The sequence below is a fragment of the Bombus bifarius genome, unplaced genomic scaffold, assembly GCF_011952205.1.
Source record: "Bombus bifarius isolate JDL3187 unplaced genomic scaffold, Bbif_JDL3187 scf7180000008265, whole genome shotgun sequence".
In the NCBI taxonomy this organism is placed as follows: domain Eukaryota; kingdom Metazoa; phylum Arthropoda; class Insecta; order Hymenoptera; family Apidae; genus Bombus; species Bombus bifarius.
This window is the reverse complement of record NW_022884550.1, coordinates 135,315-161,385: the sequence shown is the minus strand read 5'-3', so window position 1 is coordinate 161,385 and position 26,071 is coordinate 135,315. Positions and strand designations below refer to the sequence as shown.

The window sequence follows — 26,071 nt, the reverse complement described above, 5'->3', positions numbered from 1 at the left end:
GGAGGACAAGCGTGTCGGATAACTAGACTAGACGTATCGGATAAAGCTGAGTCTACATTGGCAGACAAGTGTCCGCGGACACGTGTCACAGTTAATCAGAATCTGCCTTTCTGCGGATTTTCCACGAAAGACAGATGTTGATTGGCCGCAACACGTGTCCGTGGACAATTGTCCGTCGATGTAGACTTAGCTTAACCGAACAAGTCGGATAATAATAATCCATTAGTTCTCCCTTCTTTCGCTATTTGTCATTCGTATAATCGGAGTTAATTTTTATATAAATAGATTCTACCAAGTTGAAATTTGTAAATACAGTAGAGCTTCCCTTATCTCTTACAAACCATAGGGTTCTGTACCAAAACCGTTCTGATAATAGAACAATCACTTTTTGTCATATGAAATTTCATTTGTTCAAATAATACAGACTGAGATTAATTGACAGTTTCTTTGAATATTTGTGAATCTCATATCTTTCTGCCCGTCACGTAAGTCGCATAATTCTTTCAACATAAATAACTGCATAGAGTCACGTTCTTTTTGTACTTGGAGTCACCGAAGCTGTTTTTTCGAATGCCACGAATGTTTCGGAATGGGAAGGCATCTCTCCATTACCACTTTCGTTTGCTGTTTTCATTTGTATAAAATCGTCGTTATTATCGTCTTTATCGCAACAAACCCATTTCATCGGTATATTTAGGGTTCTTCTACTGACGCCAACATCCGAGGAATTCACATGCTTCGGATAATTTTCGATATCGTGTTTTTGATTTTTAACGTCTGCGATCGTGGCTTCTCCGACATCGTATATTTTTGCTAATCGTGTTGGATTCGCATCACTCTCGATTTCTTTGATCGTTATTTTGTTCCGATAGTTGGAACGCTATTGTTACTGGTTATAATCACTAGTTTCGTACTAAATTGTGATAGTCAGAATTCACTCGATCGAATAGAGGAAAGAACGCATTGTATGTAAACGCTAATAAAATCCATAGATATTTGAGGCGGAAAATGGCATCCGTTACTGGTCCTAAAGCAAAATTGGCAAAAACCTTTATTCGTATAAGCGATACGGAGCATGGCCATATTCGGTAAATCGGGCATTGCGATGACATCAGTTCGGATAAACGCAGTTCTACCGTAGTTAAGGCAGTTTCGATGTCTTTGATTAATTCGATTGTGTCTGTTTGGTAGCTATTGAAACGAGAACGTGTAGGAAGCCAAGGACAATTAACGGAGAACGCCATTAATTTTTTCTTCCCCTCTTCGCCGGCCTGTACAGTTAATACATTTGCAAATTTTTTGCAACACCTTTCGTTCCATCCGATGTCCGATCTATATTCGATCGATATCTGCGTGCTACTAGCTACTGGTATTTAAATTAACAGCCCCGTGATTGCTTTTACATCGTATTTTATTAATTTTATCTCTGCTATTTAACGATCTATGGATACAGACGATGCAAAATGTACAGGGTGTCCGAATTTCTTTCCAACCGTTCGTACATTCTATGAGTTGAGATAAGGACAATGTGTCGCATATGCCATTGGAAGAATCGTTAAAGAGTTATGGCAAAAATTTAGAATTGTAACGAACGTACGTTACTGCGTTGTAAAATACGAATTGATCAGAAATGTGTAATCTAATAGTAAGTAGGAAATATCACGATACTTTTTCGTATCATAAATTAAATGTTTTGCCGCTGCTAATCTTGTATTTTAATTAGAGTCGTGCAAGTGTTATAATATCTTCCGACTACTTGCAAGCGTAAATATTTCTTATTAACTCGTATTTTGTACCGTTTTAACGCACGTTCGTTACCGTTCGTTTCTTACGTCCTTTTCTTTTATCGATGTAACTCTTTAACAACGCTTCCAATAACGAATACGCAGTTCCATCCTTATCTTGACCGAAGAAATATATCGACGATGTTTCTTCGATATATCGGCGAAGCTAATTTTTAAGAAGCAATTGTATATTAATGCCCGCGATTGCTGCTGTTGATGCAACATAACGAGTTAGATAACAATGTCAAAGATAGATGAACGATGGACTTTGGCAGATAAAAGGTAAACGATTTTCAGTTCGTAGAAACTCGTCTATACGACGTCGTTGAAACGTCTATCAGCATTTGAATGAATCGTGTCCTTCTGCTAGATGTCAATGCACATTACATCGATATGCAACGCGTAACATATGCTCCCTCCTCTTTCTCTTCCTTTCCATCTTCCCTCTTTTCCTCTCGCTCTCTTCCTTCCTGAAAATAACGCGCGATTAGAAAGATCGAGTAAATCGATAACGCTACTTGGCAAGCCAAATATGCAAGGAGAATACGATTAGTTTATTAGGAGGCAGATCAGCGAGAGAGATGCGCGTATGTGGTAGGAAATTCGAGCAAGAGAACCGAGTTGCAATAGAGATCAAAGGAATGTTATTACAACAGTTAGGCGTCTATTTATAGGCTGAGATAAATCCCAGGCCTTACTATACTGTTTATGATTCGAGACTAATTTAAGTTTAAGATAACAAATAAGATAAACGATTAACTATATACAGAGGCTACAATGTGTCGAATATATGCAAAGTATAGAGAAAAGTTGGGAAAAACTTCAAAAATGTTATTTCTACGAGAATACGCGTCAGGGTGCAGGTTGAAATAAACGAGGGACGTATCGAACACACGCTGCAAGGATAATGTCTTGCCGACAAAGACACCTCGTAACTCAGAAACTAACCCTGGAAACTAACGTGTTTTTGGACCCATGTTCGTCGAGACCTTTTCCCTTCTTTCGATAAGTACTACTATACGCCTCGAGTTTTTCCCAACTTTTTTGTGCACCCTACCTGTGTATGGCTGCCTGAAAGGCTGATTCTTATTCCCGATTGATTCTGTTGCAACGTTCAGCCGGAAACCAAAGGAACTGTACAGAACTATTCAAAAAGTTGAAGCTTACTCCGATGCAAGGAATAACGCACTGTGACAATGAATAGCCGGTTCGTCGAACTTGTCATTGAGGAACACGTGCCACGAGAACGATAAGACGTGCACCTTTCAACGTGATAACGTCCAGCCTGTGCAGGATCTGCGAATAATTATTCCTTAGCGTTATTGAAATTCGTATAACCATATCGAGCCTAACTTAAACTGACGCGAATCGCACCGTACACTGTAGACAACCTCTCTGCGCTATAATTCGCGCGAGATCTCTCTCGTTGAGTCAATTTCGATCGTCGTGTCGGATATAGGGAAATCGTTTCGATATTATCGGTTTATCGTCGAATTAGCGCGAAAACGCGTAAAGTTTCGATGCGAAACAAGGAACGTTGGGCTCGATTAGATACGCGGGAGCGTGTAGATGCAATTAGGACGGTCATTGTTCCATGTAACATAGCAGTTAGGTGGTTAGGTGTAATGGGACGCAGGCTGAGACGTAAAGTTTTATCGGCCAGGTAAAAACGAAAACTTTCCTTCTTCTTTTCTTAGTTTTCTTAGTTTCTTCTTTTTCTTAGTTTATCAGCACCTTTCACGCTGCCAAAATTTGGACGTTTAAATCGAGGATACCCTGTATAAAGGGTTTTTACCGTATGCATATACGCGTCGTCGCGTCCTCTCGTAACACGTCAGTTCCACGTGCCTGACCTCAGCTCCCTGATCTTCCGCGAGTTAGCAAACAAGTGACCTTCCATATTACGCAATACGACGCATTTCCACGTGTAACGCGATCTACTCGGAAAACTCCGATTGTCTCCACGTGGAAGGGAATCCCGTTCTATTCTACGACGGACAATATATCTTCGGTAATCACTGCGAATCTATTTGCATTTATCCTGACAGCGACGCCTCCCATTACATACATATGTATGTATATTATAACCAGTGCGCCAACACCTCTTAGTACTCTGGTTTTTTATCGTTCCGCATCTGACAGATGCATTTGACAAATGCGACTGCGTTTCACGACTTCTTCGACTAATCTTTTTTTTCACTCTACCTCCGCTTTATCTTCTCTTCGTCGTTTCTTTCCTCTCCGACGAATGTTTCGACTATGAGCTGTGCTGCCAGCGAATATACTACAGCTTTCAGATTTTTTTCTTCCACTATCGTACTAGGAATTTGCAGTTGCTTTAATCTTCTGAGATTAATATGTTTATTCTTACGTGTGTGTAATATGGTTATTAATTTAAATGTACATTAGACGTTAGTAGCTCTGGCGTTAAAAACGACCGTTATGCAATTAAAATAAGAGAACATAAATAAAAGGAATTTCGCGCGATAAAATTAGCGCAAAGATGATCGGGCATAGCACCGTATTGACTGCAAGTTAATTTGTAATTTGTATTTTCAGACTGATCCATCTAATAACACAGAATGACTTGAAATAATTTAAGCATTCGTTACGTAGAATTATCAGTAGAGTTTTGTCGTTCAAACTGTGCAATGGATTCTGAAAATCGCTTAAATCTTACAAAACACTCTGGCACGTCGTTTAAACTATTAAATTTTTTCCATTAAGACTTTGTATCTTATACGGTTACGGTCGTTTTGAGATTATTCGTCGAGTCCCCTTATCTTTGAAGTATTCGATAACATGCGGTAATTAATATTATGCAATATGCGTGTTTTTTAAAATGATAACATTGTTCAAATAAATCGTATGCATACGTTGTTAACATGCACATATCGTTGACACTTTCTTCGCGATGGAATTTAGCGTACCTTTATCGATAGATTATACAAACTTGTAATTTAAAATATCATTAATTACTATGTAAATTTGTACCTAAAGATCGCCAATCTATCCCTCGATTATGTCACTTTGATAGTTCACAAATTGCATCGTAACATATTGACCGATTACTATGTAAATTGGTGCTAAAAAATTGTTCATCTATTCTTAAATTACGCGAATACGATAATCTCTGAATTTTATTGTAATATAATACTTATTATTGGTGGACGTGTTCCTGCTATAATCGACAGACGCGAGGAGCCATGTAAAACGCTGAGATTAAAATAATTTCACAAGTCGAACGACATAATCAATTTCCATAAACGGATCAATTGCCGAGATATCAGTCCGACAGTTTGCGTAACTAAATTGGCATACAGTGTAACGGAGAGTTTCAATTAACGCGGTTTATTTTCGGCCGCTCTCGTCGGGTCGTACGAATTCCAAGAACGGTTGCATTCGTTAAACCGCCGTACGAACTGAATGTGCCACCTATAATCAGTCGTTCACGTGGCTGAAACTTACAAGGACGAAGACCCGATTCGTTTCGGTAACACCAGACTGGTCTGGTACGCGGTCCGTTCGCGGATTTCTTCGTACGAGAAAAATATCGACGATGCATACCAAAGTTACGTCATCTCGCTCGTCCGACGTGTTATCCGCGGCAAATGTTCGTAGGAAATGTGCATACGGTTGTAGAGGCTTTTTTCCGACCATAGTCCGATACCCAGTCGAACTTTATCGATCGATCGTACCGATCGTTATGACGTTACCATCAGCCATCGAAAGTAAGAGAAAGTATTTTCGATCAGATTGCGGATAGTCGTAGAAAGTTACCGTAAACGTATCACAGATGGCAGTTCAACGTCAGGAATACACGTGGAACAAAGTTCGGCCGAATCGATTTATTTTCGCGTTCATTGACACGCACGATTCAGCAGCACCGACCGATTTGGATAAACTTGAAATTTGAATTCGATCTTGATATCGTAACCAAGTTGGTAACGCGCGTAGGGTGTAGGGAAAAAGGGCGACTGCCAATTGCAATGAATTTTGAGGTTAACGTTTTTTCGTATGCTTCCGTATGCGCTCTTCGCATTGCGAATTCAAATTTTCTCACTTTTGCGGTAGAAATTCGGGCGTGCAACGAGAAACGAATACTTTCCATTTTTTAGAGTTTAATGCGTTGTGTATCGCCTAAAGTTATAAGCGAATACAATGCAGAACAGGATGGAGAATAAAGTGATATTTTATTTTTATAACGATATTTAAGAAAATACGAAGTCGTGGCATTACGATAATAAAAAGTAAATTTTCGTTTTCTAAAATTTGACATTCTCCATTTTTCTTGTAACTTTTTTCGAGAAGTACTCGACAGAAAATGGAAAACGAGGCTACGGATTATAGGAGTACACGCGGGACGACAAGATCAGCCAGAGTGTGAAAATGAAATATACGCGTAATGAATATCTAATACGCATTGGTTGCACGTAATACGTGCTTGAATTTTTCAATGCGTATTTATCGTTAAATACGAAAATTATTTAAAATTATTTAAGCGTTATAAAAGCATTGTCGAGACTCGTTTCGCGGGTTTCAGGATTCCGATAAACGCGTAAAGAAAACGAGGCAAATAGGACACGAAGGAATGGAAAAACGGCAGGAGAAAGAAAAAGAGAAAGGCGATTTTATGAATTTATCTAGAAAGAGTGGAAGGAGGGACGGATTGGAATTTCTTTGGAGTTCCTGGCGTCGGGGGTTGTTGCCCTGAAATGGTCGGCACGTGTAACCCTCCGGCGTCCTTGACGTCTTTAGACGTCCGCTAAGAACATAGGAGATTCTCACGATCCTTCCTAATTCCTTAGGCAGAGTTCTCTAGTATATACGAGCCCTTCTAGAATAGTCCGCTAGGGTAGATCGTACTCGGGATACGCATAGACTAGTCGCATAGACGTTCGACGAGTCATCTTGCTAATATTTAGGAAATTTGTTAGTTTCTCCTTAATAGATAAGAAAAGAAATAGCTATATGTATATTATAATTCCATTGTCTATTACAATATTAACAAATATATTAACAAAGTATACTGGGATGTAGAGATATTGCAGATTAGTTACAATAATATATATAATAAGTTAATGTTACCGTATCCGCTTAAAATATTATTTCAACAACGAAAATGTCATACGATTAAGTAGAAGATAGATATTGAAAATTAATTCAATAGGAAATTTTAGTAAAAAAGATCGTAGTAACATTTTTTTCATTCGTCTTCTTTTGTCATTCATTTCCTGTTTCATTCATCGACTTTTTCCAGTCTCGCATCTGATTTATTCGTAATTTAAATACGATCAGCTGTAAATTATTTGCAAATTATCTGTGTTTATGTAAAATACATTGATATACATTACACTATAGAGCACTGTAATATTGGGGGTTAAAAGGTTAAGGAAAGTTGAAATTACAGATATTAAGTCGACAAAAGTGTGAGATAATACGGGTAGGGAAAAAAATTATCTCTCCGTCTGGTCTTAACGTCTCGTCATCGAATTTGCCTTCTCGATGTAATTGATACGTTATCGCTTCCATGGTCCTTAATGACACCTACATTGATAATGGCACAACGCCTACTATCGTTCTTCGAATGATTTCAATTGCTGTTTCCTCTCCCACGCAAAAACAACGAATGTTTATATTCCATTTCTGCTGTGTTGTGTCGTGTCAACACCAATTTCTTTAATAAAGATAATATTTGTTATTTCGTTTATAACGTAGTTAACATATAACATATCGTAACGTAATTATGAATTGTTTTATTATGAATTTTATCATGAATTACGAATTGAAAAAAACCTGTGATATCTAATAAGAGAAAAAAAGTTTTAAAAGATGGGAGGAAGGTATCCGAATAGGAAATGACTGTAAAAAGAGAAAGTACGTATATCGAATATCCATAAACGTTTGTTAGTGTTCGCAGGAAGAAAATTTTGTTCCGATTGGATTTTTCCCGAGATTACCAAACGCGCTTTCGTTAGATATCGTTAGTCGGGGCAATTCACGCGTTAACTTTCGAGATTGGGATAAAGATTTCCGGTATGAGATGTTCTTACGATAAGTCGATCTGAAATGCATATTCCTCTTACGCGCGATTGCCGCGTCTGGCTGCGCGTCTGTTTACGTTCGAAAGAGCCACGTGCCGGCTAGCCGACAAGGTGAAATACCTATCCACTTCAACGCGAAATACGCGACTCCGAAGACGGTTCGTTAAAATCGTCTAATCGTTCGATAAGATTGTTCTAAGACTCGAATACGACGAAAATCTCATTAAAAGAGATTTAATTATTTCCGAGAAAATGAAATTATCTCGTTCGTTGAATTTCATCGATTTCGAAAAACTTCCAAAATTCTTCGTCGCTTCTGGGAATCTGACATTTTGTAATACGTATTTCGACGATGTTTGCACACGTTCCGCTCCGACTCATTTTGTTTATCTTATTACTTATATTCGTGTATTTCGGTTATTACTTAATCTGCATCGAAAAAAGTTGAATTTGCTACTATGTATATACGGATTATCGCGACCATTTCACTTATCTTCGTGATGTAACTGAAAAAAGAAGAAGAAGAAGAAGAAGAAGAAATACTATACACGTGTCAGAAGCTGTAACACGCTAATGAACATCGTACCCTTATCAGGGTAATAGTTTATCAAAGTAACGTTAATAATATATTTATTCTTAACTTTTTTTTTTTTTCAATCAAAGGTTACAGCGATAGAGATACATTTCGAAACGTTAAAAAGAAGTACTTTGCGTATCATGGTGTACCAAAAAGGATTGCAGTTTTTCTTCTCGCGTACTTACGTGTACGTGGTAAACTATATATCATAATTATAACGATAGTTATCGAAGCTGCGATAATTAATCGAAAGCATCGTTTTTACGTTAAATGTATAACGTTCGGTACATACATATATCGTATAATCATTTCAATCTGAGCATTATTTAAACAAATAGGTGTTGGTAAAAACGTGATTTAAATAATGGCTAAATGTAATTTCGAGATAATTAACGCACCGCGTATCGATGATTTGCATTCGAATGAACCGATTCTGTCGGGTCGATCGTTGACTACCTACGTTAGAAACGCACGCCTCCTCGGGGATCTCTGGCGCGTAAATTCGTCCAAAGGCGCGCGTCGTCCAAAGGTAACCGAAATCGAAGTAATTCGGTGGAATTCTGTCGCGTTACGCGATGATTCTACGTTGTTCGCGACTTAAACTTACCTATAGAAAATACGCTGGTCGAAATTCAAAGGAACGACATTAAGATCCGAATTATTCGCTGCTCTATATTCGGTAGAATTACTCTGCTATATTGTTGCCGATGTAAAGGCAATAAAGTAATCGAAATGACCGGGTATTTCCAAGCCGTTATCTTTGAACTTCGTTTCGAATGAAATTCGTCGAAATCTGAGGAAGATTACGTTGTCCATTCTGGAAGCGTGACTCGTTTCAACGTTACACCAACAAAACTATACGTACGCAATAGGAAACATTACGAATGAAACGCATTTCCATTAGTCGACGACGGCCGTAGTCCTTGACTTTGAGCGCCACAGACCAATCGATCGATTTACGGACGCGCACGTCCGTCTAGAATCGAGCAATCGACTGTTCAAAAGCGTTTTCCCGATCTACCTGCAGTCCCACTGTCTGCCTGCAAGGAAGTGGGGGTGCACGTGTGTTCCGCTGGGCCACCGATTCGGTCCCCTCGACACGTGTACGACCTTGACTCTGACCTCGGCTCTTGGCAAACATTTACCCCCGAGACCGAGGGTCGATGCATCTACTTCGAAAAACGTCGCCTTCCTTTTCCTAGTATTCTTTTTTTTTCCTTTTTTTTTTCTTTTTCAAAGAAGAGGGATCGTTCCCCTCGCGAGGATTCCACGGTTAAAGAGGAGCGCGGGGCGTACGTACCGTTACCGTTAGACGCAGCCTAACATAATTCGAAAAGATCGCAGCTACCACCGCGAGGCTGGCATTCGTCAGCCGATAGATGCGATATTTCGCTTATTGGAAAGACGATTACGAAGTAACCGAGTAGCAGGTGATAATTTGTTTATGTAATTATTAACGTATGGTATGGTAGAAAATATTTATCATCGGCGTGCTTGTCGGTACTTTTTCCTCTTTAATAATACGGAGTCGATTCGATATTCTCTGTTAAACGTGCTGTCTTATCGTCCTGTAACGTTATTATTCATTGAGATTGATATTGTTTTCGCCAGGACGATATTAAAATAAAGAATGAAAAGAAAGAAGGAGGCCGTTGGATCGGTCATTTCTCCAATTACGATTGATTTCGTAATCAATGATCGACGTTATGAAGTTGCGATCGAGGTTGCTCGATATTTTCTTTTTTCAAGCGTAAATGATGAGAACTGTTATTTAAGTGTTGCAGTTTCGAAACGGACGATAAATCGCCATTTAATGGGAGCGTGCAAACTTCAAGGGAAAATCAGTAATAAATATAATTACGCTTATTATTGACGGGAAAAAGAATACACGAATGACCTCGAACCTCGTTCAATATTATCGCTAATCACGGATACCGTTTGAACAGTTTTCTCTTTTCTTCTGCTTGTCCGATTTAATTTCGGTTGCGCGATAAACTTATTAAACCGAAGTATTTCGTACTTCTTGCGACGAAGGATTTACTTGTATTTATTTACTTGGGACGCGCGTAATTCCGTAACGATATTTTTCTGGAGAGAAAAGCACGTCTCATTAACGAGTTTAATTTCGGTGGCGTTTTATCGGGCGTGCGTTAAGACTAATTGCCATACATAATTAAACGGTGTATCTGTTACAGACTCACTGACCCATTTTCCAACTGCACAAAGTGGCATGATTAAATATCGCCATTGATTCATTATGCGTTTATCGTTATTTACGTTCCATATTTGCGTCGCTCGTTAACGCACGCAAATTTTCTGTTCGTCCTATTTCTTTAAACTCGTTTAACTTTGTATTTGCAAGGCACATATTCTCGATACGTATTACGACAGGATGAACAACGTTGCGAATGCTCAAATACGAGAATGATTAAAAAATGAAGTACAAGCGTAAAGATCAACGTGTAACTGCTGAAATTCAATCGATAAGTAGTTAATTCTTGAACATAATTATAAAAGTCGGAATATAATGAATTATAAGTAATTACAATTATTTGGCGTTAACTATAATCGATTTTGTTAACGTTGTGATTCTTTTTTCACGTGGTGATGATTTTGTTGATGCGATGAAGATTTTGTTGACGTGGTGATTGTTTTGTTGACATGGTAATGATTTTGTATATGATAGGATCGCGATCGATGCATTTCAAAGATGCAATTGATTTATATACTTACACATGTTGTACACTACTGCTTACTCTTATCGCGAAATTACGCGTCCTTTTTAAACGTAACTGCTTTCTCTGTCTACGGACAAACCACATAGTGCCATCTGTCCAAACATTCTCCAAGTCGCTGTTCCTGCCTCTTTTGATAGATGTCAGTACACGTTTTGTCACACCACCCAGCGATTCTACCTCCGGACAAATAATGTGGCGCCATCTGTCCAAACATTCTCCAAGTCGCTGTTCCTGCCTCTTTTGATAGATGTCAGCACACGTTTTGTCGCACCACCCAGCGATTCTACCTCCGGATGAATAATGTGGCGCCATCTGTCCAAACATTCTCCAAGTCGCTGTTCCTGCCTCTTTTGATAGATGTCAGCACACGTTTTGTCGCACCACCCAGCGATTCTACCTCCGGACAAATAATGTGGCGCCATCTGTCCAAACATTCTCCAAGTCGCTGTTCCTGCCTCTTTTGATAGATGTCAGCACACGTTTTGTCGCACCACCCAGCGATTCTACCTCCGGATGAATAATGTGGCGCCATCTGTCCAAACATTCTCCAAGTCGCTGTTCCTGCCTCTTTTGATAGATGTCAGCACACGTTTTGTCGCACCACCCAGCGATTCTACCTCCGGACAAATAATGTGGCGCCATCTGTCCAAACATTCTCCAAGTCGCTGTTCCTGCCTCTTTTGATAGATGTCAGCACACGGTTTGTCGCACCACCCTGCGATTCTCTCTACGGACAAACCATATAGTGCCATCTGTCCAAACATTCTCCAAGTCGCTGTTCCTGCCTCTTTTGATAGATGTCAGCACACGTTTTGTCGCACCAACCTGAATTCTTCGCTACGGACAAATAGAATAATTTCCAAGTTATATACTTAATTACTAAATTACATATAATAAAATTCTTATAAATTACGTTTATAAATCCGTTTACAATCCCTCTTAAAACTATATATGTATATATACATAAGATATATGTGTATACATATGTGTATAATTATTTGCATGGGCGTGGCTGGAGAAAAACGATGGTTAGGTGGTGGGTTGCCTTGTAGTAGATATGTAGCGTGACTTTGCGTCGCTTAAGATTTACATCATCTGCTGGATCTTCCATGCAACGATCCTCCGAGCTCAAATTTGTGGCGAACGAATCCTTTCGACATCGTGCGGTTACCCTCACTGCTGCATCGTCCAAAAGCTGCCGGGTGGTAATAATCCTCTATGTAACGTAAATTTGCGAGCACTGAGTCTATAATTTTGTATTGTCTCTATTTGCTTAATGAAAAAAAGAAATTTAGGTATTAATAAGAATTTGTATTCAAAAGCTTGTATTCGATAACAATGCATGTACGAGTGATACAGTTGTTACAAATCTCAAATGCTGGGAAACATACTGATACGATACAGTGGTAACTTTACGAATTGATAACAAAATGGGAACGGTAACGCGCGAAAGATTTTGCAACGAAAAAACGGGTGACTGTGTCACGTGGCCCAGTGATATCAAAGGGCCAACAGATTTCGATTTCGTTTTTGCATAGGAAAGTAAAAATTAATTAAGATGAATTAATTTCTTTTAGGTATTATGACGATTTCGCTCATTTTCGCTCGTTAACGATATTTTTCTTTTTTATTGTACCATGTTATGATATAAAATGATGAAAATAAATAGGCAGATTTCGGAAAATTCGCCTGGCAGTTAACGCTTGTTAAGCGTTCGGGAAACTTTTCAATAAAAACCGATAATCATCGCTGCAGCAACAGGTTGCGATTAATCGATGTTCCCTGCAACTGTTTGCATGCAAAAATCGGCAATCTGCTAATTTACACTGATAGGGTAAGTCGTGAGTATAGGGATTGGTGCAACAACACGCGTCGTGCAACAATTTTTCTCCGCAATAGGGATAGACCGAGCTGTCGCATAGTGGACATTTTCTGGAAAATAAAGACAATTCTTAGTGACAGAAGATCATAACGTAAAATCCTAAGCGTAAAAACATTGGCTCGGTAATTTTATTTGAAATATTTCTTTAAACGAGCTATAATTTGGGAAATTGTAATAGGAAATTAAGAAAAAAATTTTTCTAGGAAATTTAAAAAATATGTTATCATATGATTAGAAAAACCTATATACTTACTTGTTCTGAAGCGGTCTGTACGTATCGTCGATTGGGAAATTGTAATAATCGATGCTGTCTTGATACGTTTCCGTTTGTAACGACGAAGTGGGCGATAATGCCAATTTGGCCCCTTTCGGTTGGCTATCCGCCATGGCGCTTTGCTCGCCTTGCCGAGGTGAATTATGAAAAGAAATATAAATTATCAAAAATATAAATAGTTTGTCAATTATCAAATACCGATACTTTAATATTTAAATTATTACAAATTGCCAAAACAACTTTTAATATTAAAACAATGATGTTTCGAATATTGACGGAGTATTTAAGATGAAACCGACTATTTTACCATCTGTTGTTAATAAAATGTTACCATCAGTTTCCTTCGTAAATTTTAAATTGAACAAACTTGATAACTAACGAATAGAGTAGGAAATTTGAACGAATTGGACTTTGAAACAAAACAACTATTTTTTAATAGCTAATTAGAAATCAAAGAAGTCTTTGAACTATTACAATCTTTACGTTTTCAAGATATTTTCTCATATTACGTACATTCTGATCAATTTTACACTCTAGAAATTCTTACAAATACACAAAAATCCACTGACTACTAATAATCTGTTAGACTGATCGATAGAGTTGCGAACAACCAACGAAAGTGGATATATTCGATTTTAACGAAAACTTTTTCGTGTCAATTCGTAGTACTTACTCGATGCGGTAGCAACGTGCGATAATAGCGTCACAATGCCGGCGAATATCACAGTTAGGATATGCATTTTTTCAATTGAAATCGTCTTGTCACACATTCGTCTAACGCTTTCGAACACGGACAGACTGAGCCGAAGAAATAAGCGTGGATCCTACTTTGATTTCTTTTTAAAACCCACGCAACGTTTATTGACACACACGCAGCTCTGCTTGCTTACGGGAGGATCGCTTAAATACGGTCGACCAGTACCCGTTACTCGTAACAGATCCAGATCTTCCTCTCTTCCTGAGCTGATACGAAAAAGAGAAGAAAACGAGGAAACGATATCTCTCGCTGAGGAAATCTTCGACGAATATCGAGACATATCTTTGATAATTTTCCACGGAATCTGCTGCAGCGTGTATTTTCTTTTTTACATTGACATTTCGATAGCGTGTCTGGAGGTAGAGCGAATTTTGAGAGAGAATAAGGACGAAACCGCGAGCGGAGGCGCGTCAAGGACACAGATGAAAGTCGAATTGCACGGATCCGGTTTAATTTCGCAATTGCCAATCGCCAAAAATAAGGACTTGCCTTTCAGGAAGCGTAAACGCAGTTTATCAGACATGGCGATATGTCTACATCGATGTTCGGTGTACATAGGGCTCAGTAACGATACATTTTGTCCCGTTATTAAAATGTCGAGCGATGAGAAAGACGCTTTCTTTCCGCGTCGCTACGTTCGATGACGTAGAAAAGAAAATCTTGGATTCGTCCATACATCGAGAGTAATATTAATTGTCGCTGTTCGCCGCTGCGAGGTAATCGTTAGACGATGATCGCGTATTTCGTACATCGCAGATGATGGGCAGAAGTACATATCAAAGTTTGGTGCAACTTGTTGCGTATTAAGACTGTTCGATGACATTCGTCCTTCATTTTTTCCAACGAGTTCATTTTATGGGAAATCGTTTGTTTTACTCTCGAGAACCGACAATGCTGCAACAATTCGATTTGGTACATTTCTACGTGCAATCGTTTTGTGCTGATAATGTTTACAGTTAGGCAACCGTCGTTTAAGCGGTATTGCATCACATCCGTAAGAAAAGAAGAGGATGAGGTTGAAATAGGCTCTTAGGTACGCGTTTGTACATAGTTTGTTGCATTTCATCCATTAAAATACAAATGTTGCCGTCGGACAATGTTCATTATTTGTACAATTACACTTTCTCATATGTACAGGTGAAGCCGCAAAAATTGTTTATCAAATTATTAGAAATTTCACTTCGTTGTCGCATGTTAGAAACGTTTGTTGGCCTCTAAATTTCTCCCGTGCCGATGGGAAAATAATTCATTAAAATAACTCGTCCTATACAAAAAATATTTGGTATTAAATGTGTACTGTGAATTTTAGGTCGGCTATGAGAGCCACCTGAGCACCGTTAATATCGCCAGGAACTTTATAAAGTGTGTATTCGTCGGTGATACCGCGTCGTTCGCCAAGTATTTCCCTGAAAAAAACACAGTTGTCAATTATATCGATGCAGGAACAGATTTTAAGAATTATGTAATATCTCAGATAAAGTTACGACAAAGAAGGTGCATTTTTGCACCTTCAAACTTCTCACAAATGCATAAAACTGTGCGGTCCAATTAATAACGAATTGTTTTCCCAAATACCTAATTTTTAACAAAAGGCATATATAGCGCTGTGAATAATTATAGACTTAAACACATTCACTGCGTTATCTCTTCGATGTTACCAAAGAAGATCATGGATATGTTAAAATTCCGTTTCTTCCAGACTTCAAAAGATTGAAAACAGATCTTAAGTTTATACAAGTTACTGTTATTTCACTAGTACTGTAACTCTATATTGTGATATGAAATTATAGAAACGATTTTGCCAATTTTTCTTTTAATAGCATTTCGAACGTCTACAAATAGGGTTGAGTTTGACACGGCATTTTATATTATACTCACGGCACTGTACTTCCCTGTGAGAAAAATGATCTTTCCTTCTCTGCTCTTTCGTTAATTATATTATAGAATTACACTAATTTCAGTTCTGTGCTCATCTCAAACAGAAGATATTAGATTACTCGCGCTTACGCAACGACGTCTAGCTCGACAATACGTTTCACCATAATACGTAAGCGGAGAAATAGTACTTACATACAGAAGCTAAGTAGGAATGACAGCAGCATTCCCGTAGCCTCGCGTATTCAGCACAGTCTCCAGCTTGTACTTCGCATTCTTCTGGCCCCACGCGACAAGTGTGCTTCACGAAGGGGAATACCTCTGAAACAATAGGCTGTTGAGTGTCAGGAACAGACTTTCGACGAATCAGAGAAACCTTATGATCAATTTAAAAGGATTATACACAGGGTGGTATCTTTCAAGTGGAATATCGCTGGGATATCTTGTCAGTCATTAAGAATTAAGGATATCGAAAAGACAGTTCTTACGGAAGCTGTTTAACGCGACAAGGAATTGTATTAATAACTTTCCCCTAGCTGCAGTAGCAGAGGAGGAATTTCAAGCTCAAGTTCATTTTATTTTAATAGGAAGTTACCGATTTCCATAATCTTTGTATATGTCGTAGAAATCAAAATTTTCGACAACTTTTTCCTATTGTTAATATTTTATGATTACTATGATTACTAATTTTAATTCTCGTGCAATTATTTGTACATTTTGTAATCGTCGCTCGGCCTTAGTTTGCGAGATATGTATTCGTAAAAAGTTGTCTTTTGACTACGATAACTAAAATTCGAAATTCCACTTAAGAAATACGTCGCACAATTCAGATTTTTCGTTGGACTAATACGGGACTACGTGCACATATTCTGTTACTTTTAGCAGACTCTTATTTACCGTATTGTAACTTCTGCGTAATCGAATCGGTTGATTAGAAATGGGCAAAGAAGAACGTGTGATTCATAAGACTGATCGAAATGGACTCATGTATTCGATTCGTGCACGCGATGCGTGCAGCAACGCAATTTTATTGCTACTGTCGCCGTTGCCATTCGTGTACGCTCGACGAGCATTTAACGACGAACATTGTGGTCAAACTATTATAACAAACGAATCGTTACAGAATTGCTTACGGTTTGTACGGGAATCGTTCGCGTTGTTAACCTTGCAATAGCAATTTTTCAATGAAACTCGAAGCTTACTTTTTAAAAATACAGCAAGTCGTTCAATCGACGTCAGTTGTTCAAGTTCAGTCTATATACTCTACAAACTTTCTATTCTATATCTTCCTGATTTATCTTGTAACTTTAAAGCAGATGGCTTAACCAGTTAGCTGCTTTGTCGATGCCCTTTGTCAATGCCTTGATCACTGGATCTTGTTTAAAGACACTCAATTTTTCCATGGTGGATCTATCAGTTGCCCTTAAAGTATTGACTTAAAGTATTTATTAAGACTAAACCTCGAGTTAGAGTGAAAAATTTGGACTATTCATTCGTACACTTAATATACAGGCTAAATCATAACACGTGGGAGCCGCTTCAGGACAGAAGATAACCGAGGATAGCCATCTCGAGCACCTTCTGCGAAGATAAGCAGTTACGGATTAGTGAACCACGAAAATGCCTTTGTATGTAAAATATAAAATAATGCAACTTATATAAGATCAGATAGAGCAGCACGTGTTTGTATGAACTTTCTTCGTTGTCTTTGTGCCTTCTGTCCAGTTCTGAAGCGGGTCCCACGTGTTACGATACGCCCTGTGCAATATAAAATAAATTATCCTTTTACGTATTCGTTTATTTTTAGTATGACACACATTTTATTGTCAGCGTTTCGCTACACGGTGTTTCAGCGATATAACGGTTAATTATCTTCGTCGTCGTTCCAGACACAGAAAAGCATTTAGCCGTGAAGATAACTTTTTAAATATCTATTTGCTTCTCAAAGTACTTGAAATTTACCCGTCGACTAATTTACAACGAATTTCACCGAACTCGATAATCTATCTTCTGGTATTTTTCCCTTTTACGTGTACCTTTCTGAAGACAATATACTGCACGTGTTTCTGTAACAGACGTTTAATTGTAAATATGAATATATTTTCAAAAAACCAAATCGATAATCGTGATATCTGCAATCTACCAATTACCAATTACCAATAAAAAGGCAATAAATATAATGACAAAGATAGACAGAAAGAGGAACTGATTTTAAGCAGACCAATTGCGCTTTTGTCCGTGTGTGAGAAGCAAGGCCATCGGAGAAACTATGCTAATTAGAAATTCGAGCAAATGGTGTTAGAGGTGAACGGCCGATAACTACGTAAAGAGTACTAAAGAGTTGGGACGACGGATGCGCGGAATACCTAAGTGTCCCTGTTAACGGCCGGTCGTTTTGCGTGAATCACCTGGTATGTGTAACCACCCTGCGCGTCTCAGCGCATTTAGAAGCGCGTGTCTGACAAGGATAGATCGTTACGATGAACAATCGTTACGAACGAACAACGATGATTTCCTGAACAGGTGATTGTCCTTCCGTTCAGCTGGATTCGAAGGTGTTTCACGAATTCACGCGTCATTCTCACGCGGGGGGAACAACTGGGCCAAGTTCTGCGGCAACCTACCAACCATCCAGTTCTTCGCTTATAGATTACGCATATTTTGGCGCGTTTTGTCGTTTTTGTTAAAAATAAATAATATCGCGTTACTTGTGTTTGCTACGTAGGAAATTAACGTGCATTTCCCCCGTATTTTCTAATTGGAATTGTACTGTAGTTGTTACACGGTTGTAGAAATTGCAAGTATTACGACAATTTCAGGGTCTATTATCGTGGCTCGAAAATTCCGTGAAAAGTTGCACAATCAAACCACCAGCATTTGCACGGTCAATTCTTCACGCACGAATTGTCTGCACGCGATTGTCGTTTTTCAGGCGATTCTTATATGCACGTAAATCGACGAAGGACGAGCCTAAAATACGAGCAATGTAATTGAAAAAAAAGCGAAACTGATGAGAAATCAACGTGATCGTTCCATTTTCTATATTTATTGCAACATTAAACGCAGCGTACTATGCAATATAGAAAGTTTTGTATAGCGGCAATGCGTCACAGAAATTTTCACGATAGAAAATTGAAGCAGAAAGAAACCTCAGAGTCTGAATTGCGAGAATTTCTAAAAGATCCTTTCGATTCAAACATTTCACTGTCGTATCGTTGTTCCGATTATTGCTATAATCATTGACTCGTTATAGAAGACTAATAAAAAACATCGATATCGCATATTTTGCTTTTTATCGTTGTTATAAATTTTACTCACCGTTGGAGTTGCCATCGCAACAACAGTGATCATTTATCACGCTTCCATCTTTGCAGTAAGTCATCTCTGATCTGGTGCAGGGCTTGCATCCTGGGATAGGACCTGTGGAATTCGTCAAAATATAATATTTCTTCTATTCGATGAAACATTTCGTCTATTTGTGCCACTAAATAAAACCTCGATCTCTAAATTAATTGCAACATCTTCGTATCCGTCAATGTAGATTAAAAAATGAATATTAAAATTGAATTGTAATGGAAAGCTGCTGCCGCTGCTACTGCTATCAAGCGGGTAATCACGTTGTGGCGAGTTGGAAGAAGAACACAGAGCTGGTAGCCTTCTACTACGCTGCGGTAAGGACACCATGTTCCTTGAAATGAGAAATAACAATTTTGTACGACCGATTCAGAGTTACATTTCATTATCCTCGTTTCGTAGAGCTGTTATTAAAACAAACGATAATCGCATCAAATCGAGGGAGTACGAGTGTAATTCACGTTAATTGGTGGCTGCAGGTTTTATGCAACTGCTTTGAAATTATGTCGTTGATGTTGAACGCTATACCGACGTTATGTCACCTAAAACATTTATTATCATCTATCAAACCGACTGGGTACGAATATTTCGTTTTACGTCGTTCGATACAGAATGCTTATAAAACATCACGAAATAAGATAAAGTAAATCGCGCTTTATTTTCCACAAGAATAACTTCAAATAGTCTAAATGGAATACAACAAACGAGCGAACGCAGCGAGTAACGGGAAAATCGGTAGTTCGGCGCAAATAAAAAATGACAGAGATCTATTTATGCAAGGATAACTTCGCGGAACCATCGGAGATACAACTTTTCTTAGAATCCTGTGTATCGTTACAAATAGCCGGCTAGCTGAAATTGTCAAACAAAACCGAGTAACCTTGATTTCTATTTCCTGTCGACGATACGCGGTGCTTACGTTTGAAAATCGCAACATCGTTCCTGTCTCTCGAGCAATTATTTTCAGGTAACGATCGCATCAAGGAAGAAGGTGGCCTTTGGATCCTGGCGTGCGACAAGCATACTGAGCCTAAATTAGAACGACGATCGTTCGAAGCGATCGAATACCTTTCTTGTCCGTACCGGCTGCAAAGTGGCAAGACAAAGACGAAATTAATAAAACGAGACAATTCGTCGAGTTAATTCGCGGTAGGTGGACGTGGCCCAAGTATCCGTTTAAACGGATCAAAGGGAGGTTATTCTCGGAGGAAAGATAAATAGATTTCGGTGCTTCGTAAAGATGCTTTATAGACCAGACGTTAGAATGAAGTCGGACAAGGGGCTTGGCATGTGTAACGCTTTTAGTATCGAGAGCGAAACGCGTAAATTTCCTACCAGGATAGAGCTGCAGCTTCTTCGCCTCCGTAATTGCCTCCTCGCAGAGGACCTCGTGCTCGAGAAAGTATTCCTCGTCCGGATGGTGGTTCACCACCGTGATCGACTCGAGATCACCGAGGATCAGGATCAGCGTCAGTACTCTGAATGCAGTGGTGTGGCTCATGCTAACGCCTCTTCTTCGACATCTTCGACGATGATCGAGATTCCGCTGTTCTTACGAGAGTCCCGCTTTTATCTGCTGCTTGAAATTCAAACACGAAACTTGTCAAGTTCGTTGCTACACGCTTGTCTTCGAAATACGATCGAAAAGTGCTTGTAGAAAACGCTGCGAGCTTCGCGGAACGAGTTCCTCAGGAGCGAAAGAGAATTCGCGCATTCGTGTAGTCGAAATTCATGGAAAAGCAAAGTATTTGTGGAAAATCCGGTATATGTGACCTCTTAGTCGTAAAGAAAAGAATAAAAAGAATGTTTCATTCATTTGGATCATTCACCTGGAATGTTTTTAGATGTCATTTAGATAGCAAAGGAAAAAATCGCGATACAATTAACCAGAGCTCATTGGTGACTATATCTTTCTCTACAGAGGCGACGTCGTGACACCATCTTCTAGAATTACTGATATCTATTTAGGAAGGAAAATTGTACTTAAACTCTATTCTCATTCGTAGAACATTTTCCATTAAAAGGTCGAAGATTTTCCATTTTCGCGTTTGCAGTGTTTCCTACGAGCACTCTTCGATCAATGTCCCTGGATTTAAACATTTGATCCTTTGGAATGTTCGTTAATCGATGTGCAACAGCGTTCGAGAGATCGTTAAATTTTTAAGCTGCGAATTAATCGTACGATCGTTTCAAAATACTTGCAACGTATCCCCCAAATTTTGTTGTTTCATAATCGCGTAGAGAAATAAGCAATTTGTGATTATTTGGGAATCTTTCGTAATATTGCTTACCGAATGTATAACGATATCTAGATTATCGAAGCTACGAATCAATTATATAATTATTCCAATCGTTACTTGCAAGATATCTCTTTTTAATCTTCTATGGTTTTATGCTTTTAATTGCGCTCCATTGTCCACGGTTTTTATACCTTTTCTTTATTACCCAGACTTATTCCATACGCATAGTAGTATAATGACTGTCGCAACCGGAAGTATATGCAAGATTACGGGATAAGAATACCGGTGGGACAGTACCATATGAACGATAACGATTGTCGTATTATCGTCATCCAAGGTGAGTTTTAAAAGGGCCCCTTTGTACCTAATACGAGTTTTATCAATGTGTACATTTTAAATATTCTCCCAGCTGTATAATCGTTGCGTCAAGCAATTTTTTCCGCTGCGTTATTGAATAGTACGATGCTGTGAAAACATGCAAGTACGTTCAACAACATACTCCTCTTAATGAGATAATTATTAGCTAATTGGAAAGTTCTATCGTCTATCTTTTATTATTAAGAAGATTATTATAAGCATAAAACGCGTCATAAATGGGCAATAATTCAGCATAAAACGCAGCTTGAGAGACAACTTAAAGGGCCAAGACCTACTGTACTAGCTGAAATGTACCAAACTGCGCTACAAACTGTAAATCTCGTTTCAGTTGCTAATAACTAGACCGCGAATGTTAATGAATTTTTATATAATAATAATAACAATAATATAATATATCTCGTTTAGTTATCGCGAAGACATTAGAGGCGAAAATTACAACGTAAATCGATGGCCAGGTCGTATAATTACGTTATATTATCCTCGCATCTGTTGCTCAAGATAGAGTAGTATTTTAATGTCGTAGATTGCACAGAAAATATATGTTCCGCTCTGAAACGAGTGGTTTTAATATCGATCGTGCATATTCATTTCATTTCGGGAGTGATTCATCCCTCGCTACCCTCTTGTGCTCGCCAACTTGACTCAACTTAGGTAGAAAAATGCGTAAAGCGAACGATGTTCTGTAATCGTTATAATATAAATATTAGACGATATTCGTTTCATATAAACGCAGAAATAATTAGTGAACCGACCATAGAAATATTAAACCAATAAAAATGTGATGGAAACGATTTCCAAAAATTATTTATAGGTTTTGAATCTGCGTATTTTGATGGAAACAGGATGGCGATAAAATAGTCCAGTACACCTATAAACGAAAAGATTCAAACAAACGAAACGATCCGTGTTATCCAGACAAAATACCCGTATCTATTTGTGTAACCTCATATTTTCCCGTATTCGCTATGTTCGATCGAATGGACAACCGCTGAAGCGAATTAGGCGATAGATTTGATTAAAAAATTCGCAGGGAATCTGTGAATGTTTATTCGATGAACACTCACTGCCAGTTATATCAGGACACCTGCCTGTTCGTCGCGTTTAATGATAAACCTCAACAAATTTTTCTTTATCGACTCTATTACATTTACATTTGCACATTTTATGAATGATTTATAATAGACAGACTGCGGATGTTCATGCAAATTTACATTCCAATGAACACAACAACTTATTGTATGAATATTATATTGTATATTGAATACTCTATTTTCAGTATTATATTTAATTATATTAATCACGAAAACATATTTCGCAATGAACAGACTGTGAACATCTATGTAAATTAATATCTTCGCGAATACAATTGAAAAAATGAAATCTGAATCGGAGACGATTATTTCACTTGCTATACGTATGTTCCAATGACTATTATATTTGGGTATTTCATAAATTTGCCCGTATTATGCGCACTATGTGCATTTTTGCATGTGCCTTCAAGTTTTCTATAGTTGCACAAAACATTCACAGTCTGATAATAGAATAATTGGGAAATAAGAGCAGCGAAAGGCATTAAATTTGTGCTAAATACGTACAACAAGCGTCTTAATATTTAAGTACGACCGGCACTGCTGACTCAGCGGTATTTCTAATATCAAAGCCTGTTAGGAGACGTGCAACTCTGATAAAAGAAGTAACATAAGAAAAATTACCGAGTACAAGTAAAAGAATAGTGTGAAGGAAAAAACGAGACAAGTACGAGAAGCTACATTCGCTGTGAGTCACGGCACGATGACAAAGACGGACAATCGTTAATTAAGCTCAATTAAGGGCCCTGTACGCGAAACACGGACGTCTTGGACATGTTTTTGAATCAAGGTGGCATCGCCGAATATCTTCCTGCTGATTGCGTCCTCGTTTCAAGAGCGAAATTTTGTTCCTGTTTTTCCTAAGGATCGAAGGAAAAGATCGATACCGAATGAACATTGGCCTCAAAACTGTTGAAGACGTAAAACGTAAAGTTAATTAAGGTATTGAACGCGATATGACAGAAAGCGGACACGGTTTATCTACTTGAGCAATTACGTCATTTCTGGAGACTCCGAAGAAGACTCTGAAGAAGAAGAAGAAGAAGAAGAAGACGCGAACCAAGTGTATTGTAAGAATAACGACGAGAATATTGAACTACATAGAGTCAAGGTTGGTTATAAAAGTGTATGAATGTTGCAATTTTATAGCGCGACCACTCGCTGCTAGGAAACAAATATCATTGGCAGAGTTTAAATTAAGCGTAGGTGGACTTTTCCCATTTTACGTGCATTTCGTACGGTTGCATGAACGTTTCGAGGAAAGATATTAGCTAGAGAACTACAATCGTAGAGCGAGCTACGCAATACCGAATATTTTACGTTTATCTACAAATTGGTAGCTAACAATTGTCACAAATAGAGATACAATATCAATTGTTAGATCAGTTCACCTGTATTTCATGCTTTTCCAAGGAAACATTGAATGAACGAAGGCAACAAAGCATAAATCGTCTTAACAAAGACATCAAAACCATCGAGTTTAACTTTTACGAAAGTTGTAAATGAAGAAAATTTGAATTTTCGATAATTCAGAGTAATTTTCGATAGTTCAAGAACGAAATCATAATATCTCGTTTTAATTAACGATTAATGTTGGAATCTGTTTTCCACCAGACATGATTAACAAGTAAACTGCGAATGTTTATGTAAATTTAAATTTTCCTATACATCATTAAAGAAATGTTCTTGCACACTATATGTATTTTATGCATTTTTGCACATTTTAACTTTGTTATAAATTCATAAACGTTCGCCGTCTATTAATAAGAAAATGTTTTCGCGTATTCGCCTTCTTATCTTCAATATTATGACGAATAAAAATGTTACATCAACATTTATTTAAAGATGTTACATCGACAAGTTAATCTTTGAACAAAGATCAAAAGTAAGGCGTTCCTATCGGAAGTCATTTTTTCGTTATACATTTTCAAGGAAGAACACTTTATCTCCAGCTAACCTTTGACTTGACCGAATTATCTATCTGTTTCCTTGTTACGAAAACCAAGGAAAAAACGATGAGGGGAAAGTTATCAAAAGCTAATCTCAAAAGTAAGTATGTTATTCACATTATTGCAAAACGAACGATAAAAGTACCCAGAATGTTATATCTCTTTAGAAAAATGATTTTACAATAATACCTTTATCCTGTCTGATATTTCCCGCACAAAATGTCGTACGTCGTAAATACAAAGACTATAAAATATTTCCTCACCATTACTTCTTCTTGTTGGACACTTAGACAATCCATGGCATAAAATCCATTTTCTCGGTCAAATCCTTTGAAATATCATGTTCAGATTCACTGGCACAAAATACTTTCAGTCACGTTTAATTTTCTCAACAAATCAGCTGGTTGCATCGTAATTACGGAGATACGAATCGGCAAAAGTGAGAAATGTTCGTTTAAGAAACCGTGGATTGTCGCATTGTTTATAAAACGTGAATGAGATAGTAGGAAGTGTGCAATGGTTATAAAAGTGTGCCGGATTGAACGACGTGCAACCGTCGAAGACTACGGGCTGTGCTGAACTGTCGGCCGAGGGCTGAAAAGAGTATTAGGCAGCACCACTACCACCACTGTTCTCTACTGCTGCTACCAGGGGCGGACTGGGACTTAAATTTTTACCGGAAGATTACCGACATGACCGGTCTCCTGTTCTTAATTCATTAATCAAATCCTACGTAGAACGGCCCCAAATACTGAGCAACCAGGAATTTTTCTAAACTCCCCGATAACCAGTTCACCCCTAGCTGCTACTTCAATCACCGCTACCGTAATTTACAGTATCATTTATGTCAATTCGTACTTGTCTTATATTTTTGCCGCCAACAATTGTTTAATCTGTGCTCAAGGCATGGTTGGTTTTATATCGTATTGATGTTGGACAACGTAATAATTTTTCATTTTAAATTACATTATTAAAGAATTTTCGCGAGGTATTTAAACTGTTACAATATGTACCTGTTACGTTTAATACGGTTCTCTGTCCTCGAAGCGATGATAAATTTTAACGAGCTTCTTATCAAGTTTCTTTTAAACAAAGATACTAACTTGAATCCTTAAAAGGGAATTACTATTG

The 26,071-nt window shown here is 38.1% G+C and overlaps 2 protein-coding genes and 1 long non-coding RNA gene across 5 annotated transcripts; all 3 read right to left on the bottom strand.

Moving 5' to 3' along the window:
• Positions 1-358: 358 nt before the first annotated feature.
• Positions 359-4,082, bottom strand: LOC117211984. The gene is made up of 3 exons (XR_004488375.1): positions 3,990-4,082; positions 2,842-3,080; positions 359-2,254 (listed from the first exon to the last, which is right to left on the bottom strand). It is a non-coding gene; the product is annotated as an uncharacterized LOC117211984 (long non-coding RNA).
• Positions 4,083-12,186: 8,104 nt separating this feature from the next.
• Positions 12,187-14,989, bottom strand: LOC117212009. The gene is made up of 3 exons (XM_033456438.1): positions 13,973-14,989; positions 13,279-13,426; positions 12,187-13,075 (listed from the first exon to the last, which is right to left on the bottom strand). The coding sequence occupies exons 1-3, from the start codon at positions 14,067-14,069 to the stop codon at positions 12,850-12,852; spliced, it is 471 nt and encodes a 156-aa protein (XP_033312329.1). The 5' UTR covers positions 14,070-14,989; the 3' UTR covers positions 12,187-12,849.
• Positions 14,990-15,090: 101 nt separating this feature from the next.
• On the bottom strand, positions 15,091-25,663 carry LOC117212008. Of its 3 annotated transcripts, none has more exons than XM_033456436.1 (6): positions 25,204-25,663; positions 20,621-20,864; positions 20,354-20,371; positions 19,250-19,351; positions 16,127-16,252; positions 15,091-15,462 (listed from the first exon to the last, which is right to left on the bottom strand). In XM_033456436.1, exons 2-6 carry the CDS (start codon positions 20,784-20,786, stop codon positions 15,371-15,373), a joined length of 504 nt encoding a protein of 167 aa, XP_033312327.1. In that variant the 5' UTR covers positions 20,787-20,864; positions 25,204-25,663; the 3' UTR covers positions 15,091-15,370. The 3 variants fall into 3 exon arrangements, with proteins under 3 accessions (XP_033312327.1, XP_033312326.1, XP_033312328.1); XM_033456435.1 differs by having other exon boundaries at positions 20,621-20,861; positions 25,204-25,662; XM_033456437.1 differs by lacking the exon at positions 20,354-20,371 and having other exon boundaries at positions 20,621-20,861; positions 25,204-25,655.
• Between the last annotated feature and the right edge of the window lie 408 nt (positions 25,664-26,071).

Coding starts and splice junctions, on each gene's coding strand:
- LOC117212009 (XM_033456438.1), bottom strand. CDS start 14,069: ATGTGTGACAAGACGATTTCAATTGAAAAAATGCATATCCTAACTGTG. Junction 13,427..13,972: donor GCACGTTGCTACCGCATCGA/GTAAGTACTACG, acceptor CACCTCGGCAAG/GCGAGCAAAGCGCCATGGCG. Junction 13,076..13,278: donor TACAGACCGCTTCAGAACAA/GTAAGTATATAG, acceptor TTTATTTTCCAG/AAAATGTCCACTATGCGACA.
- LOC117212008 (XM_033456436.1), bottom strand. CDS start 20,786: ATGAGCCACACCACTGCATTCAGAGTACTGACGCTGATCCTGATCCTC. Junction 16,253..19,249: donor TTGCGATGGCAACTCCAACG/GTGAGTAAAATT, acceptor CTATTGTTTCAG/AGGTATTCCCCTTCGTGAAG. Junction 15,463..16,126: donor TTCCTACTTAGCTTCTGTAT/GTAAGTACTATT, acceptor TGTTTTTTTCAG/GGAAATACTTGGCGAACGAC.